Genomic DNA, 18512 nt, shown 5'->3' with positions numbered 1-18512 from the left:
GCTTAAATTCTGCTATAATGTGATTCATCTGATATACAGACTCCAGTGCTGTAGCTGAGCAAATGAGTTTGGAAGAGCATGTAGGGAGCTGGCTGTGCAGAAGTGTGTGTGCCATGAGATTCAGTTCTTGAACTGTTCCCCTCTACATGCAATGGTGTCTGTGTGTGTGTGTTGTTATTGTGAAAATGGGTGTTTCATGAGGTTTGGTTGGAAAGTAGTTAAGAGAACACTCACGTTATTCAGAAGGTCTTTAACTTTACAAAAAGAAACTTAGAAGAAGGTGCCAACTTCTTCTTCTGCCTTTGAACCTTAAATGGAGCTCAGTTGTGCAGTAGGTGCTGCTGTTGTGCTCCAGCCTGCCCCCATTGTTTTGATAATTTGACGAGCGACTGCAGCACTATGATGAGGGATTAGATTGGATTATTGACATAAGGCATTTTTGCCCCTCTGTTATTATTTTTCTGTATGAATCTGTGTAGGATTAAACACAGTACCACCAGTAATCTGTCCACCATCTGACATCCATGACCTGTAAATGCTTCCCCAGTACAGTAACCTAGAAATTGTGAGGCCAGTTTGAGTTTTATTGTGGCAAAACCACTGTGTAAATCTGAAATTGATATTGGCCAATATGACAGTAAAACAATATTGACGATGATGCAATGACAGGTATTCACTGAGATATTTGGGATAATTTACTTTGATTATTGCTTTTTTATCCAAATATAAGTATGTTTACTTTTGAATTACAGGGCAATGTGAATAAGGGTTTAAGTCTTTGTTTTGAAAGTTTCTGATTTATATAATAGTAAAGTTTTAGACTATGCACAGAAAAAAATGCTTCTTAGATTTAGGGTTTAATAGGTTTGCTTGAAAAAACCATCGTCAAGTGTACTAAAACTCAATGTATCATTTTATAAACAGTACTCATTAGTTGTGGATGTGAATATATTTAGTATAGTGGTCCAGAGATGAAAAAACTTTTTCTAAATTCGTTCAGGCAGTCTTCGTGAGATTCAGATCTTGTTCTTTCAAGATACTGGAAAACGTAAATAATTTGGTGGACAGCCAATATATGATATACCAGGGAAAGACATGAAAAACATAATTAACAAGACAATTGCAACACAGCATGTACTTTACATTTCCCAGTTTGTACATATGATTGTGTTTCAGTTTTTTCCTCTGGTTTTCCTATTTCTGTTTGTGTTCATACATTGTCTAATAGAAACCATGTTAGAAGTGTAATTTTACTTCAAGTATTGTGGATAATACATTTATCGCTCTCTCAATGCCTTCAAATCATTTCCTGTTTGTCTCCAAATGGTTCTTCCTGAGCACAACCACCCAAAGTCCCTGTTAGACTTCAAGAGATACTTCAAATGTCACGGGGGGGGGGGGGGGGGGGGGACGCTTCGCCCAGTTAACGCCCTGCAGTTAGAGTGTATTTTATAAATAATCCTCAGGTAATTAGTTACAAAAAATTATTTGCAAAGTTCCAACTCTAATCTTCCTCAACTTGAACAATATGACAAGGCAAAGCAGATCAGTTCTGCCCAGCGATATTCTGGACTAGTATTTTAATCAAGCAGAGTCAGTGTATTAGTCAACACTGAATGTTTATTAGTCTTAAACACCCAATAATTATAGGTTCTCAGGGATGCCCCCGTGTTGGTCTAAATTGTATGTACCACTTTGTCATTTTGAGCCATTTCGCATATTTAGCATCATTCAAATTCTCCTGCAGTGTCTGTCTCTCGCCCTGCCTGTCTCTTCTTTCACTCTTCTCATGTTTCCTCGATGTCATACTTAAAACAGGTCAGGCTGCTTTGTTATTGACAAGCAGTCACAGTTTCTTAATCTACAAAGACACATATGTCTGAAATTTACATTTATCTTAAAAAAATAACCTCACACCCTTTTTTTACTTCAGTTTTTGTTGTTTTTACCAACAGCAACTTCAGCAGTTATCCATATGAATGTCAGGCCTTTTAACTCAGAAGTAAGACCTATGTTTTAGTGTTTTTTAGAGAAATTAATGGAAAGCATTTTGTCACATAAGACGCTGAGATTCAAATTGCAACGGTATTCTGGTGTGTATTTGCTGAGGTGACACAAGATCTGCTGAGCTGACATGAGTCTTATTTTTATCTTACTGTCATGGGTTTGTGTCATAGAGTGTACAAAAACAGAAACAGCTAAATGCCCGCCTACTGTTGAAGCTTTCAGATACTATCTCTTTAGCATGAGCTTCATGAAGGCGCTCTTGTGTCACCCACAGCTTGCGCCTCACTGGGCTATATTAATCAATAATGAGCCTTTGTAATGTGCTGGCTATGGTGGAGAAAGGCTATAATTTAGAATGTGAAAGATACGATTTCCATGACTCATATGGTCTATATGTCAGTCTGTTTTCCATTCTTGTTGAATCCTTTCATTTTACAAAATTTTTCCATCTAAAGATCAAGTCAAGAGCTGCAACTAAACATTATTTTGGTATTTGAATATCAGTAATTGAGAGACTAATATTTCATCTCATTCATTCTTTTTTTCTTTTTTATGGAACAAGAGAAATATCATAACAACAGTTTGAAGTCTTTTAAGGTAAATGCTTTTAAATGTCATGCATGCAGGGAGAGAGGAGTAATAAGCCACAGTATTTTATGACACACTTGGATGTCTTCCTTTTATATTTATATTTTATGGAAGCAACAACATTATTATTTTAATCAAGAAAATTGATGCTTTGCCGCAGTATGTTGCTGAAAAATTCTTTTTTTTTTTGTTTCCTTGGAATAAACCTCTTACAACTAGACTGCGGTCGAGCGTCTTCATCACTGATTATACTTTATACTTTAATACTTTCCCGCTGCCATCTGGCATCGATCGAGAGAGTTGTTTTTAAAAATTTTATTGGAAATCTTCTCAGACCTTTACGATGTGAAATGTTATGACTGCTGTTTTAAATGGTTTCAGTTGTATGCATAACTGCATAACTATTATGAAAAAACTGATCAGCAAAAAACATAATATTCATATATACTATATATATATATATATATATATATATATATATATATATATATATATATATATATATATTTTCTAATCAGTTTTGTCCAAGCCCTTCTGTCTTGACACACAAATGGGACCTTAGAAATCTAATGGTGCTTTGGCTTAGCCAGCAGTGGCCCACAGTAGTTATGGTGGTTTAACCCAATGATCCCTGCTTAAACATTAGCACTAAATCCTCACAGCTGACATACAGCCATTCACCGGGATATTGCTCTCCTACCTCCTCACAGCATCTTCAACACTAATAAACTCAAACGCAAGTGGCCCTTTGTACAGGCACTTAGTTTATATCTTGCCAGTGTTTTTGAATTGTGAATACTGTTAATAGCTTGGTTTATATACGTTGTTGTGTCAAACGCTGAAATAAGGGTGCACAGCCCAGATAATCAGTCAACATACCTGAGAAGTGGATGTGATAAACAATTGCTTAGAGTGTTGTGTGCCAGGGGAAGTAACATTTAATTTTTAGCTGGGGCTTTGCTGCTTTCTAAACCTAAATGTACTTCCCTTTCAAACCAGGACAGGTCGTACAGTTTGCATGTAATCACAGATTCATCAAGAGAAGATGAGAAGATTCCTCTCTTTGTATTCTAATTAAAAGAAAGAAGTACTACACTATATTATATCACCACCACAAACATGATTACAGTTATTGTTTTTAAACATATTTTGCATTATGCAGTTGTGGTTCCACTGTTAGACTTCCAGTTAATGATAAAGTTAGTTAGGTTTTTTTCTTATTATTATTTTTGCGTTGTTATTTATGAGCAACATCTGATTCTGATGCAAAATAACTGAGATTGTCCAATTTGCTGTTTCTTTGTTCAGTAGTGCAAGGTAGCCTCATTCATCAATGGGTAGAGCTCAAATTGGCGATGCTCACCTGCTGCCTTACTGTAGCTGTCAACTTGCAATGGCCAGTCCTTCTAGGATGGATTTTCTCAGGAGTCTTTTTATTCAGTTACGTTTAAAAATCCTACAGCTGAATAGTCATGGGTACTGGTCCAATCAGCACAGTCAGCCCCTGTTTTGAACTCAAGAGACAAGTATGAGCTGTGCCATACGCATGGAAACTGGGATATGCATATATTCTTCTGACGTGGACAAATGATTAATTTGAAGATCTAGCAGCACCACTCTTCTTTCCAATGATTTTCAGGTGGTTCCACCCCAACATCACTGGAATCGAGGCAGAAAAGCTCCTGTTGACCCGGGGTGTCCACGGCAGTTTCTTGGCTCGGCCCAGCAAGAGCAATCCAGGGGATTTTACCCTCTCTGTCAGGTAGGCCGTCATTTACGCTTCCTTTGCACCCCTATTCTCAGTTCTTCAAGTGCTTGTTGTTGTGCATCAGGGGAATGATGATGATGATGATTATGATGATGAAGTAGGGAAAGAGACGTGCTAATCTGGGTTTTGCAGTTATCTGTTGGCTCATTTGCCCAATTTATGAGGTGTTGTTGACATGGAATTTGCAACATTTGGATGAATGGATTTTGCTAGTGATCCACTCCATGCTCAGTACATTTATAATAATTTTGTGATCATAGGAATGAGGAGAGACTATGTTATTTCTACTGAAGAGGGGAGTTCATCTCTCAGGAGCAGGCACAATCTTTAGCATCTTCCAGATTTCTGCCTGTGGGTCTGAATGTGATGTAACATTTTGTCTCTGGGTGAATACATAGCATTTAAGCAGTAGTCGTTTTGCGTGAGTGTATCTATGGATATGTTCAATAACACATTTGGAATATGATATTTGGTAACATTCTGATTAATTTGGTGGACAGGGTGGATCTGAAATCAGCTGAACAATCCAAGCTGATTTTCAGACCTTGTGAGACCTGTCATTCATGCTTTAAAGCAATTTCCTCTTAATCTTTTTAATTGAGAGCGCTGGTGTGTTGCAGAGAATGCATAATGTCTGCTAAGTAGGACTCAGTACAATATGCTGCTGTGATTACAGAGAGAAATAAACAAAGAGAGAGAGGAGGGAGTTTGAGTGTCTCTACCATGGCAGCGGAAGCTATGAAGAGATGCTTTGGTCACACAAATGCCTGGAAAGAAAGTCAAAACCCTGGCATGGTGAGATGGGTAGGGAGAGGCTTCTTTCTGCGAGTCTGTGTGTGTTTTTGCCATAGACCAATTTTGGGGACAAATTTCACACTAAAGACCAGTTAAGCGGGAGCACCTTGCCCAATGGAGAATAGAAGCCATTATGGATGTGCATTTGCAGGGAAAATGCCATTTGATCGTTGCTGGGAATGATTTGACTTCAAATCGCTCCAAACACACTGAACCCCCAATGCGGCATACAGAGAAGGCAGCAGGCTTTTCAACTGTTTATTTAATCGAGGGGGATAGGCCTGATAAGCATCTCTATCCATAAAAACAACTTTTGTTTCTCTTCCACTGAATGATTCAGGAACAATTCATATTAACAGTGCTTGGCCCTGAGTTGAGGCTTCACAAAGTATAAAAAATATATGAGCCAATGGCATATGCAAGGCCCAAATCGTAACAGCCTAACCCAAATATGGAAAATAAAAGTCTTATTTCTGATGTTAAGTAATAACACAATATTTCACTGCAAACAAGGAAAAAACTGTTAGATTATTTTTTTTTTTTAAAGGTAATGATCAATCGAAAATCATTGCCTCTCTGCAAGTCGCATCCGCAGTTCAGAATTAAATTTAAATGTGCATGATTTTTTTTGTCAGTGGTTATGGTTACAGAGGTGCAACGGCTGGGGTATCAGTCATGTCCCCAAAGGCAAACTACGACAGCGTGTGTGTGTGTGCTCACGGGCGCATATGCGTGTGCGTGTGTGCGTGCATGTGTATGATAGGGAGGGTATAGGTATGAAAAAACCGAAGCATAGAGAGGGAATGGAAAGCAGTTAGACAAGCAGCAGCTTATATATGATGCTAAAGCTGGAGAGACTTGTTTGGTCTTTGTCCTTCATTACATGTGGTTTGTGGGCATGAAGGGCGTGTGTTGTGATCGCACACATCACATCAATTGAAGGTTGGTGGGTCGAGCTGTGACCATGATTTGTGTTTTTCACAACTTTACCTCAGATCAGACACTACAAACAAACAAACAAAAATCAGTTTTTTAAAACGTAAAGTCAAATTATATAAACAATAATCTTATTGTGCTACCATCAAACTGACTCATTTTATACTTCCCTTCAAACACACACACATGCACCCTCAGTGTTTTCAGAGCACAGTGTAATTAGCTAGTCATTATCCAGGTTTCAGTTTCCTAAGGCCACTATCAGCAGGACAACCACTGTGGCTGGACTGTTCAGACTTTAATGGACACTAAGAGACACCGTAATCCATCCCTCTGTTTATCTTGCTCCCTCTTCCTCTCCACCTCTTATCTCTACCACCTCTTTTCTCTTCTGGTCCTCCAGGTTGACAGGAGAAGGAGGGCTGGGACTAAGCTGCTGCTCAAAAGGCTGTAGTCTGAGATGCTAATCAAAGTTTTTGAGGGCTTATTAATTCAAGTTTTCGAACCCAATTTAAATTACAGCTCCAAACAGTAATGAATGGGCCCATACATACCTGTGCAATTCAGACCCCCCTGGACTCTCCTGCATCCAATTGCCCTAAAACCCAAAATGATTCGCAGAGAGTGGCATCCGTACAACACATCACAAGGGTCCAACACAGGACGATACACTTATCAGTTATGGGTCATGTCGTATCGTACGAGGTGGTGAATAAACCCTGTAGATGTCATGTTAATTGGATGATGTTTGTATTATTAGGCCGACTTCCTGTTTCAAATAGGTGGTGATTAGGGAACGTGATGTTGGAGCATTAAGAACTTCCTCTTATGAGTGTCCACTATGTGGCTTCAGTTGATGTTCGTAATATGAGGCTGACTTCCTGTGTCCAGTAGGTGGCACTCTGAGTCTGAGTCAGTATTGACCCATAGACCTGTTCAGGATGGGACTCTGACTGTGTGTGGTGAATTTTGGGCCGATTAGATAATGTATGCATGAGTTATAATGCTCCCTTTTTTCTGGCAAGAACTCGCCATAATGCTGTGCCCAGCAGTATAACAGATTAATTTGATAGGTTTACATCTTCAAGGTCATGAGCTGATACTGACTGACTGTGGAGTCATTTGGATTAAAAAATAAAAACTCCTAATCAAAATGGCCAACTTCCCATTAAGAGTTTGGGTATGGGTCCATGAGACTTTTTTGAGCATTGGGACATGATACATACGTTTTCATTCATCCACCTCAATCTTCAGCGAGGAGCTAAACTTTCCTGAAAGGTGACATGAAAGGTGCACCATCCACCTTTCATGAGTTTTTGGGGAATGTGAAAGTCCCCAATGAGACCGCCAACGTGGCTAAGAAATAATAACTATTTCAGATGCAACAGTGCTCTTGCACTGTCAAATGGGGGAACCCTAAAAAAAAGGGCAAGAGGAAGTCAAAGTCAAAAGATTTGGGCCAAAATATGTGTCCAAGTCCAACGTAAGTGTTAAGGAGAGCGAAATACCATTGTATTTCTTTCGTGGAGGAATTTTAAGGGCAATTACCACATAGAGCTGTTGGATTTTCTCCAAGACTCTGTATAATATAAAGCTTGCCAGGGTTTATTTAGATAAGTTTCCACTGCAGGGAAGGCTGTTTATAGGTTTAAAAGTCAAGTAAAAGAGCATTCACCATAATTATGTTGAACTTTAAGTCAACCTGTGCATGTAAATTGTGGATCTCCTCAAGTCTTCCTCTCTATGTCGTCAACTATGGCATTCTAACATTTAACTCCCATCACAATACATGCCCCACTTTAATACACTCAGCTAAGCATGCTCCAGTGGCACAAAAAATATGTGCACTCTTAAATCAAATCGTTTCCTGCATTAGCTGATTTTAATCTGATCTGACCCTTATGTAATTTTCACATTAAGACAAACATAATGTGCTTCAGTTAATATCACCCAAACAATATACTGTGAAATGTCCTATGTTTATTGACCGTACAAGTTAAACACTGACAGTGATGATGGAAAAGCATGTAAACACTTGTTTGAAAACATGTCTTTTGGTACTATTAAGCTCAAGTGGCTGTTAAACAGACTTGCACGATGCTCAGATGGATGTTTGGCCCAAACTTCCGACAGCACTGCTTCATCTGAGAAATATTCTCAGGATGTTTGGAGTGAGCATCTATTTTACCTACTGGTTTAAGGTCTGGACTCAGACTAGACATTGAGAAAATGTTCTTAGTGTAGCTGAAGTTTTTCTTTATTTTGCTGATGTGAACAGTCAACCTGATATTGACCTGGGAATTTATCATGTTGAGCTGTCTGACCCAGAGGCAACAATGTTGTCCCCAGACAATTCAATCTTGTTTTCAGCGTTCTTCAGGGCTGCACCAGGGGGCTGTTCTCCTCCCTCCAAGAGAAGCAGATAGGGCAGTGGGTTGAGTCCTCCAAAGCAAAAACAGATCCACCTCTGCACTGCCAAGAGGCCCCAAACAATTTCTACAACTTCACTACTTGCTCACTGCTGAAGCAGCAGTGAGCTTTCCCATAAGGTGCAGACACTGCAGGTTTGCCAAAAACTGACCCTTTCAGAAGAGGGGGAGGAACCCGAGGATTTCATCGGTGTGTTGAGGCAACAGGTAAGTCCTCATTGCCACTGTGCTCAAGACCCTATGAAGAAAAGTTTTGGACCGGATAGGGACCTGGTAATTCTTCAAATTCAATGTGAGCCGAAGAAGTGCCAGGACTTGGGCGATATCCCGGACCATCTGAGATGGTGAAGGTTCACAGATTAGCCAATTGTCCAGCATCCTTCAGGCCTGTGGCTGCAAACCACTCTCCATGGGAATCTACCCGAAGAACAGTGACAACATATCAAACAGCTGTACCTTGAGAAACCTGTTGTGTCTTTTGTCACAAGGAAATAAGTTGACTTAAACCTGTAGCAGGGGATCTCCTGGCTCAATTGCACCCTTAGCAAGGAGGGTGGGCAACTCCTGACTCAGGGCTAAAGACTTTGCCTGGTGAGTGATGGTGGTCATTCTGATCTAGCATATGGAGGTGGAACTGCAGTGCATGCCCCCTGAGTTGGGGTTGAGATTTCCCCAGGGTCTGGAGTGTTGACAGCCCAGTAACCTGCTGGGGATGGCCGTATTCCTATGGAGACCTGACATCTGCTGCCTGGTTTTCCCTGCTTGAGAAGACCCATCAGTGAAATAATTAGTTTAGTCACAAACTGACTTTTGCTTTGCTGTGTCAACACTGCCCGTACGTTTTTGTCTGCCTTGAGTCCAAGTAAATTGTTGACTGTAGGTCACTCCTGGAGACCATGCCCTTCCCTGATCCAGGAACCCCAACCAGTTTGCTTACAGAGCCAAGAGGAGGACTGAAGATGCTTCACTACATCATTGATTTCAGCTCTGCTTTTAACACCATCCAGTGCCACCAGGTGATTAAGAAACTCCACCACCTCGATGTCACACCACTCCCCATCCACTGGATACAGTTTCCTCAGCAACCGACCTCCAGAGTGGGCAGCACCACCTCCTCCCCCACCATCACCAACATGGATGCCCCACAAGGGTGTGTCCTGAGCCTTTTCCTGTTTACCCTCTACAGTAATGACTGCATCAGCCCCTCACCCATCACCACCTACCTGAAGTACTCAGATGACACTACAATAGTCGCACTTCTCAACAGCAACACCTCTGTAATAGACTATCCAAGTTCTATTTCACACAGTGTTGCATGGACAATCATCTGAAGATAAATATAGCAAAGACAAAGGAAGGTTTTTAACTCCTCCAGCAGAACAGCCTAACACCACCCATAACTCTGTCAGCATAGCTTGTGAAGTAGCTGAGATGGTTGAGAGCCACAAATACCTTGGACTCAGCCGGGCCAATAAACTTAGCTTTGAACAACACACCACTGACATTCATAAACACGGCCAACAAAGACTCTCCGCCATCTGTACTCTTAGAGCACTTTTAGCCCCCCCTCCTTCTGCTAGTACTCTATAAAAGCATTGTCCAGCCCATCCTCCTTTACTGCTCTCCCTGCTTCTTCACCATGCTGCCAGCCCCCAACAAGAACAGACTCATCCAGATCACATATAAAGCTGCTAAAATCATTAGACTCTCCAACCCCCAACCTCTGAGACCTCAATAGCACAGCCGCTGCACACGGAGCACGCACCATTGCACTTGATCCCAGTCACCCCCTTAATCCATATTTCGTACTGCTTCTTTCTGGTCACCGCTACAGGTCAATAAACTGGAAAAAAGTGAAATTCAGCAAAAGTTTAATTCCAAATGCAACAATACAACAGAACAAAGCACTAAAGAGAGTGTATTAGTAGGTGTGTATATGGTGGTGGAATTGTTGTCTTGATGTTATGGGCAGGTCTGTGGAAACAATTATCCTGTGAAGGACAAATAAAAAATATCTATCTATCAATCATACTGATCTAAACCCACTATATGTAATGTCTATATAAGGACTTGTTACTCTGGTTTGAATCCTGCTCATATATGTGATTTGTTTGTTGCTCTATTTGTTAAGCTGCAGCACAGTAACAATTCTGTGAGCTGATAGAGCGCTGCTGTGAAGCACTCTAAGACATTATGTAAGTTCCTGCTTCTACTCAGTTCAGAGGCTAACCAAGGGCAAATTTATCTTGCAAATGTTTGTCTAGTAAAGCAGGATTCCATTGCGTTGAATGCTTTGGCTTACTTGAATTTCCGCTGTGTATTTTTAGAGTACAATATGTATATGTTCAATATGTACATCCTGATTTAATGTGATTATCATGTGGAACAAAGTGGTAAATATGAGATTAATGTAGCTCGTGGTTATCAGTAAATCCATCTAATTGTGAGAATTTCAGAATGATGAAGCGTATTGTTGTAGACATGCTATCCTCAGATGGATAAACATGCTTTTGTAGCTGAAATTTTCATAAAGGATGTTTGTGAGAGCATACACACTGCTTTGGTTACAAAATGGAGAACGTTATTGAGTTTTTAAACCTACATAACATACAACTACAAGTACCACTACATCTACAACAACATAAAGCTGTAATATTTAACATAAACATCTAAAAATGTGTAGCTCTCTCTCTCTCTCTATATATATATATCTCTCTCTCTCTCTCTCTCTCTATATATATATATATATATATATATATATATATATATATATCCCAAATGAAAAAATTGTGGTATGTTTAATTTGGTCACAAGGCAATGATGTAATATTGATGAATAACGAAGGAGTCAGATTGTAAAAGAAACCATTAAAACAAGGCTACAGTTAGCTGCAGCCCCTATTTTTTGCCTTTAACTAATATCACCTATTTGGTTTGGAAAGTGGGATATCTCTGTGGACATTTCCGCTCCTAGTAAAAACAATTTGAACAAGTGATACTGAAGGTCTCCAAACAAGTAGAAGCTGATTGGAATACCTGTCACCAATCTAACACAATTTCATATCTTTACCCAGTGCTGTCTTCTATTTATGTTTTGATTAAGACACCCCATACTGAATTACATATGATGTATTCATTTGGTTATCTGTCATGCAGCAAGTCGTCAGAGTCAAAAGTTTCTGACAATAATCATGATAGCAGTAGGAAAGGTCCTTGAGCTATTCTATATTAACTTATTTATAATGAAATAAATAATAGATTCAGGCAGCAAGGCGACATAATGGTTAGCGCTGTTGCCCCACAACAAGAAGTTTGCTGATTCGGCTCCCAAGCCTGGGTTGTAGTCTCAAGGCTGCAGTAAGTAACGATCAGTGTAAAACATTTCTTTAAATGCTTTGGGTGGAGCAGCCTTCCGCTGAATGAGCTCTGCAGGGGGTGGGAGTCATTCTTCATCACGGATAACAGCTTAGCTATCACCTACACTGGCTCCAGGTGGCATCCCAGTGAAGAGCTTTCGTTCCTGATCACTTTTTCACCATCTTCCTGTCAGCCACTGAGATGCTTCTCCTCCAGGAGACCACAGCATGAAAAATGTCTGATGGTACCACAGTGTCACACACCTTATTTACTTCTCTGTTCGCATCCATAAGCTTTCAGAGAATGTGTACAACAAAGCACACAGACAGTGCTGTGACAGCAGGCTCCATCTGTGTTCATCGACACGTTTAACATCTATATGTCATACATCATTCAGGAAATCAAATAATCCCAGACTGCTATGTGACCAAAACAACAAGACAGTAATTTATCTCTATATTCAGCCAAAAAGCAGGACATTTGATAGTTTTATGAATAATAAGTTCAAGTTGAACTCAACTTGAAAACAAGGAGACTGAAATCAGTCTTGTCTTCAGTACGAGTGGCATATTTATACACACATGTAGTCTGATTATTTAGGTTTTATCTAAATTAGGCAAAACATAGGATGATTTATAGTTGGTTGGCTGATTTCACAAGTAGATTTGGCCTAATGTGCTGATGGTATTGAATGGTGTTGAACTTTGAGAGAAAGGGGGTTTTTGCCCACAAGTTGTTGTAGAGCCTTGAACATGGCCATAGACACGTGGCTCCCCACCAACAGCCACGAAAAGAGCCATAAAAAGATTACAAGAAAACACTGAGAGAGGGAGAGAAAGAGAGATGGATTATGGGACTTTTGAATACAAGACTCGATCAATAAGATCTGAGAGAGAAAAAATGAATGTGGACGTTTTGAGAACAAGTGATGGAGGGAAATAGGATTTGTGCCATTTGATATGGCCATTAGCTGATAATCAGTTGGAGAGAGAGGGAAGACTATTGTATCTTAGCTTGGCGATCAGATAGTGTGTGAGAGTGTGTGTCTGGCTAACTCGTCTGTGATGCCTGAAACAGTTGTGTGTGTGTTTGTGTGCCAATGCACTTAATATGTTTACAAGACTTTTTGTTTATGTCTGATATAGACACACTTAGCCAAGTCACTGGAAATGTAGAGTAGAAAAGTAGAAGACATACATTTAGCAGTGGAGCTGTTGAGCCCCGTCTTGTATTTTATTGCTTCCAGGATTATTTATGTAGAATAAAACTTTGTGTGTGTGTGTTCGCATTTGTGTGCACCTGCCCAAACCAGCTAGAGGACTTTAAATATGCAAAGTGGTAGCAAATGTTTTCTGTCTTATCAGTCTTTGAGTTTGGCAGCTGCATGCATTTTTTCCCTATTGTTCTGCAATCACAATACACACTTCCTCCAAATAAATTAGATATGAAAACTAGAGTATTAGAAAAGGGATCATCCCTTGTGAGAAGATTTGTGTTGTTTTGTTTATAGAAGTCAAAGTAAAAAATATTCTGTGTGCGATAAAATGGATTGGGTTTTTTTTTATTTATCATTGCACCTTTGCAACCTTTTATTGCATTTTCCTTTTTGCATAGCTCATGGCTTATTTTATCGTTCCAATTTCACAGATGGTTCAGGTCAAACTGAATTTATTATAACTTCCGTGTTATGATTTATAAGGAAAAAAAGTAGTGCAGTGATATGAAGGAGTCACAGACAGTATACAGTAGCACAGATGGAGAGTTCATAATGTACATTTATGCTCTGTGAGTGAGCGTGGCCGAGAAAGTTAACACGTGCTTGATTTTATTTGTGTGAACTGTGTGGGTGACTGTGTGCACGTGTCTGAGTGTGTGTACACTGCTAAAATATGTGGAAGGAACTAACACAAGAAAATAAACAAAGTGAAAAATGCTGAGTGCTTCTCTGGAGTGAGTCCACCTCTGTGTATATGCATGATGACATGATGATGGACTTTTTATTTTTTTTCTGTTTAGGCGCAGCGATGAGGTGACCCACATTAAGATCCAGAATTCAGGTGACTACTACGACCTGTATGGAGGTGAAAAGTTTGCCACGCTGGCAGAGCTGGTGCAGTATTATACAGAGCAACAAGATCTGCTGCGCGAGAGGAACGGCCATATCATTGAGCTCAAGTATCCACTCAACTGCAAAGACCCCACCTCTGAGAGGTGATCACAAACCCTCACACTAATCCCACCACATGCAAATATGTTCTCTCTAATTTGCGTACAGCTAAGCATAATGTAAATCCAGGGACATAGACACCAAAGAAACATATAATTATTAAATTTGTTTCTGTTAAATCACAATTTGTTCGAACTGCATGTGATTTCCTCCCAAACGACAGACAGTTATTTGTATTCGTAGTGCTTCATCCTGCCAGAAGCAGTCTAACTTTCAGTGTAGTAACAGTTTCCTGTTATGATGTAAATGCTGTTTCTGATCATGGGTATTGTTTATTGATTTATTCTTGCCAGATTTCTAACACACAACGATTAGTAGGTAGTAGGTAGATACTGAAGATCTTGCCTTTACTCAAGTGGCATTTTTTATACTTCCTTCTGCAGTCTCATGGGTTCTTCTAATGAAATTGTCTGCAGCAACCACCACACTGTTGCAGAATAACCACAGAAAGCGCTCCTCTCATGTGCATGTCAAACCTGTCCTTTTGATTAATTGTTTTACGGTTTTTGGTGCGAACCAGCAGGCATATAAAGTGTTTGACACAATGAATAACCAACTCCCATAGGTGTTCTGTTCCTTTGCTCTCTCTCTCTGTGGCTCCATTAAAGAATCCAGGGAACTGGGGCATGTTAACAAGTCTGGCCAGGGTATCCCCTGTAGCCCCCCCCTGTTCTAGTTACACTTCTTCATGTTGTCTCCAAAAAAAGAAGAGACGATAATGATTTCATCATCAATTTCTCTGTAATATTTTCTATATGAAACAGGAGAATAAAAAAAAAAGACTAAAGATTATTTCAGAAATAAAGAAATAAAACATAAAAGCTAAATCGAATCAATTTGTATTTATATAGCACCAAATCAGAACAAAGTTACTTCAAGGCACTTTACATATAGAGGAGCAAAACTTCACTCTACTTTAGCTCCATTTTCATATTTGTTATTGTATTATTTATGAAGTGATGGATAATTATATGGCAAATAAAACACTTATTGTAAAATCTTCTGCATGTCCAAAGCAGAAAATAATTGGGCTAATAATAATAAAAATAATATTTCTGACCCCTCTTGATTAAACCACAAACACTTGGCAGGGTGCTCCTGACTGTTCTCTGCACCACATCACCAGCTTCAGATCTTCTTCATGCTTTGAATGAAACTTAGCCATTATCATATGGCTCTGAAATGTGGTAAAAAATTCATAACTCAACAATAAAAGTAGCACATTCCCACGTGGATGATCGCATAAAATGATCAGGATGGTTATTAATACAATGAATTATTCACTGTTAAGGAAAAATGTCTAACACTTAGTGAATATCCTACCTCTGTTCCTCACCACCTCCAGAAAAATATCTTGCTCTGCTATATTTACATGCTATGTGATTCCTTTGTACCATGTAGTGATGGATGGGTAACATAAATTTCCAGAGCTTAAAAGTGCAACAAAAGATGTGCGAAATGATCAGAGAAGAGATAAGGGGAACAGCAGTGTGTAGTGGTTTGCGGTTTTGTCAGATCAAGTGACAATTCTAATATTACAGTCACGTGATCCATTGCTAATAAAACATTTGGATATGTGTAGCAGTAAATACAGTCTATTTCAAATATATAATTCATTCTTATTTATTCTATTTTTTTTTTAATTGAAGAGTTTTGTAAAATGTTAAATCAGTATTGTAACAATGCAATTCCACCATGAGGCCTTACCAATTATTGTTCATCTTTAAACAGTTGAATAGGATGGCATCAGAAAAACATCATTAATTATGTACCATTAAATGTAGGAGCGGATACATTATTCTGTGTGCATACACTCATACACTAGATTCAGATGCACTTCATATCCATATTCAAAAATAGAGGCATATTCCCAAATGCATCTTCAAACAGACTAAGTGGGTGGTGCTGCTGTTTTTATTTATGCCCACTCAGTCGCAACACAGTTGCATCCTTCTATTCACAGGTTGTTTGCTTTCGCTGCACCTACACACCTCCTTTGAAATGTGTGACTATGACAGCTGGTGTATTAGCCAGGACTCCATGCATGCATGCATTCACATACGCACAGGAAGCAATTTGGAAAGCTACAAGTATATTATCATTCGTGTAAAAAAACTGACTGACATTTTCTTCACATCTGCACATTGCAGTCTGTACATCGCAGTTGCTATTTAGGTCTAAGAACAACTTGTAATCTATGGTTGTGGTTAATGTGGTTTTTCCATTCTACATACATCTGTTACCAGAGCCTCCTACACGCACTTGCTCACCACATAGGAAAAAAAAGCACAGAGGCAGGTTTCAGCAACTGCATGTCAGCATGAGGTAGATCGCAGCATGTAAGAGACACTCTGATTTTCCAGTGCATTTTTTTCTCTCACAGTGCACATATAGATAGACATTATCTTAAACCCCTAAAGCTACAATATATATATTTTTTTTTCCAATTCTAATGAGAAAAGCTACTTGTTACCAATAATTTATATCAATATTGGTTGCATTCTCCCTGTACAAACCTAGCTTGCAAACATACAGTCCATATTTCTAAATACATTTAAGTTGTTTTTTGATTTTAATTTTGGGAAACTGCCACAAGACATTCAGTTGTTTGTTGTTTTCAGTTTGTGCATGACTATTATGCTGTTTCTGCATTATTCTGTTGGGAAATCGCAGTCTGTTCTCTCACCCATGTCCAGGTGGTACCATGGTCACCTCTCTGGGCGAGATGCAGAGAAACTGCTCACAGACAAAGGCAAAGCCGGTAGTTTCCTGGTACGGGAGAGCCAGAGCAAACCAGGTGACTTTGTCCTGTCTGTCCTTACCAATGAGGAGAAACATGAAAACGTGGATCGCAAGACCAAAGTCACCCATGTCATGATACGCTACCAGGTAAGGTTGCTCAGTTCAGGGCTCTTAATACACATATACAGAAACTTACATTTATGTAAGTTTAAGTATTTGTTTAAGAACTTTGAAGTCTGTAATTTCTAGAATCCACAAATTGACCTAAAAAAAAATTGTTGGTGCTTTTTAAGAACTCCTCATGCTTGCAGTTAAACTTATGATGTTTGTCTTCAGCAGGATGGTAAATATGATGTGGGAGGAGGTGAGAGGTTTGACACACTGGCTGACCTGGTAGAGCACTACAAGAAGAATCCCATGGTAGAGAAAAGTGGCATTGTGGTGCATCTAAAGCAGGTACAGAAGGAAAAAAATCAAACGGACATGCAAAAGAATTTAATCTGGTCAATCTCTTGCAGAGGCCTGGATGTGTTACAGTCTGCTTTATTCAAACCATATGAAAATGCTATTTTTAATTCAGAATAATTAGTTTTGTTATGTTGATAAATTTCATTTCCTTGCCCCAACATGACAATGGCAGCCATTTAATGCAACAAGGATAAATGCAGCCAACATTGAGAACCGGGTACGAGAGCTCAACAAAGTAGCAGACAACTCAGAGAAACCCAAACAGGGATTCTGGGAAGAATTTGAGGTATGTAAGCTCAAAATTGTCAGCACCAGAATTATTCTTTCCTGTAATGATTTCAAAAACCATTGGAACATTGATTATTTAAACCAGTATTCATATTCAATTGTTATTTCTTTTTGGAGAAGGGGTTTTGAGGATGATTTTTTTTATATACAAAACAGATTATTGTTTTAAAGCTAAGTGTAAGTATAACTATATTTCATTGTTTAAATGTTAGAGCTTTGTGTGTAAAATTATAGAAATGTTGATGTATATCCTGTGGCCTTTTTGCATATTTCTTCTTTTGTCCATGAATGTAAATAATTTCTGTTAGTTCAGTGAATATCAGACTATAGATTAAGAATTTATAAGATCGTCCATAAGATCATCTGAACTGATCATTGTCTGTGTCTTGGCTGCAATCTTTTCTTGATGATGATCATTTTTCCTCTGCACTAATGTGCATGTAGGTGACATAATGTCACATGAAATGTACATTTGTTTCATCCATTCTTCAAAACAGTGCAAAGATAGAAACTGGTCTACCTTGCCTTTGATTTATACAGAACCAAGTGAAAACTGTAATTGCTTAATTTATTCTACCCTCCATGAGCAGATATGCATTCAAAATGAAGACTTCAGCCCTCTTTGTATTTCAGTATGCAACCTTAATATAGTTTCTATATTCTTGCACTTAAATTATCTCCAAGTGGGAAATGATATTATACTGGTTATTCTTTTATTTGAAAACTGAAAAGGCCTGTAATTTTTCTTTCACTCTTCCTTTACTCTTATCAACAACTGTCAGGTACTTCAACAGCAGGAGTGCAAACTGCTATATCCCCGGAAAGAAGGCCAGAAGCTGGAAAACAAGAGTAAAAACAGATATAAGAATATCCTCCCCTGTGAGTCAAACAGCAACCTGCCATATACT

At 39.0% G+C, this 18512-nt stretch overlaps 1 protein-coding gene across 2 annotated transcripts in view; it reads left to right on the top strand.

Moving 5' to 3' along the window:
- ptpn11b (protein tyrosine phosphatase non-receptor type 11b) overlaps positions 1 to 18512 on the top strand; it is a 36824-nt gene that overhangs the window by 7523 nt on the left and 10789 nt on the right. The window contains exons 2-7 of one of the 2 annotated variants that reach the window (XM_029506941.1): positions 4235 to 4357; positions 13896 to 14090; positions 16803 to 16995; positions 17188 to 17304; positions 17489 to 17602; positions 18387 to 18483. In XM_029506941.1, coding sequence (XP_029362801.1) covers positions 4235 to 4357; positions 13896 to 14090; positions 16803 to 16995; positions 17188 to 17304; positions 17489 to 17602; positions 18387 to 18483 — 839 coding nt within the window. Of the gene's footprint in view, positions 1 to 4234; positions 4358 to 13895; positions 14091 to 16802; positions 16996 to 17184; positions 17305 to 17488; positions 17603 to 18386; positions 18484 to 18512 lie in introns of both variants that reach the window. The other variant, XM_029506940.1, reaches the window with a different exon arrangement.

Source organism: Echeneis naucrates, chromosome 7, assembly GCF_900963305.1.
Source record: "Echeneis naucrates chromosome 7, fEcheNa1.1, whole genome shotgun sequence".
NCBI classification, from domain to species: domain Eukaryota; kingdom Metazoa; phylum Chordata; class Actinopteri; order Carangiformes; family Echeneidae; genus Echeneis; species Echeneis naucrates.
Note: the sequence above shows the minus strand (reverse complement) of the source record. Positions and strands in the feature narration are given on the sequence as shown.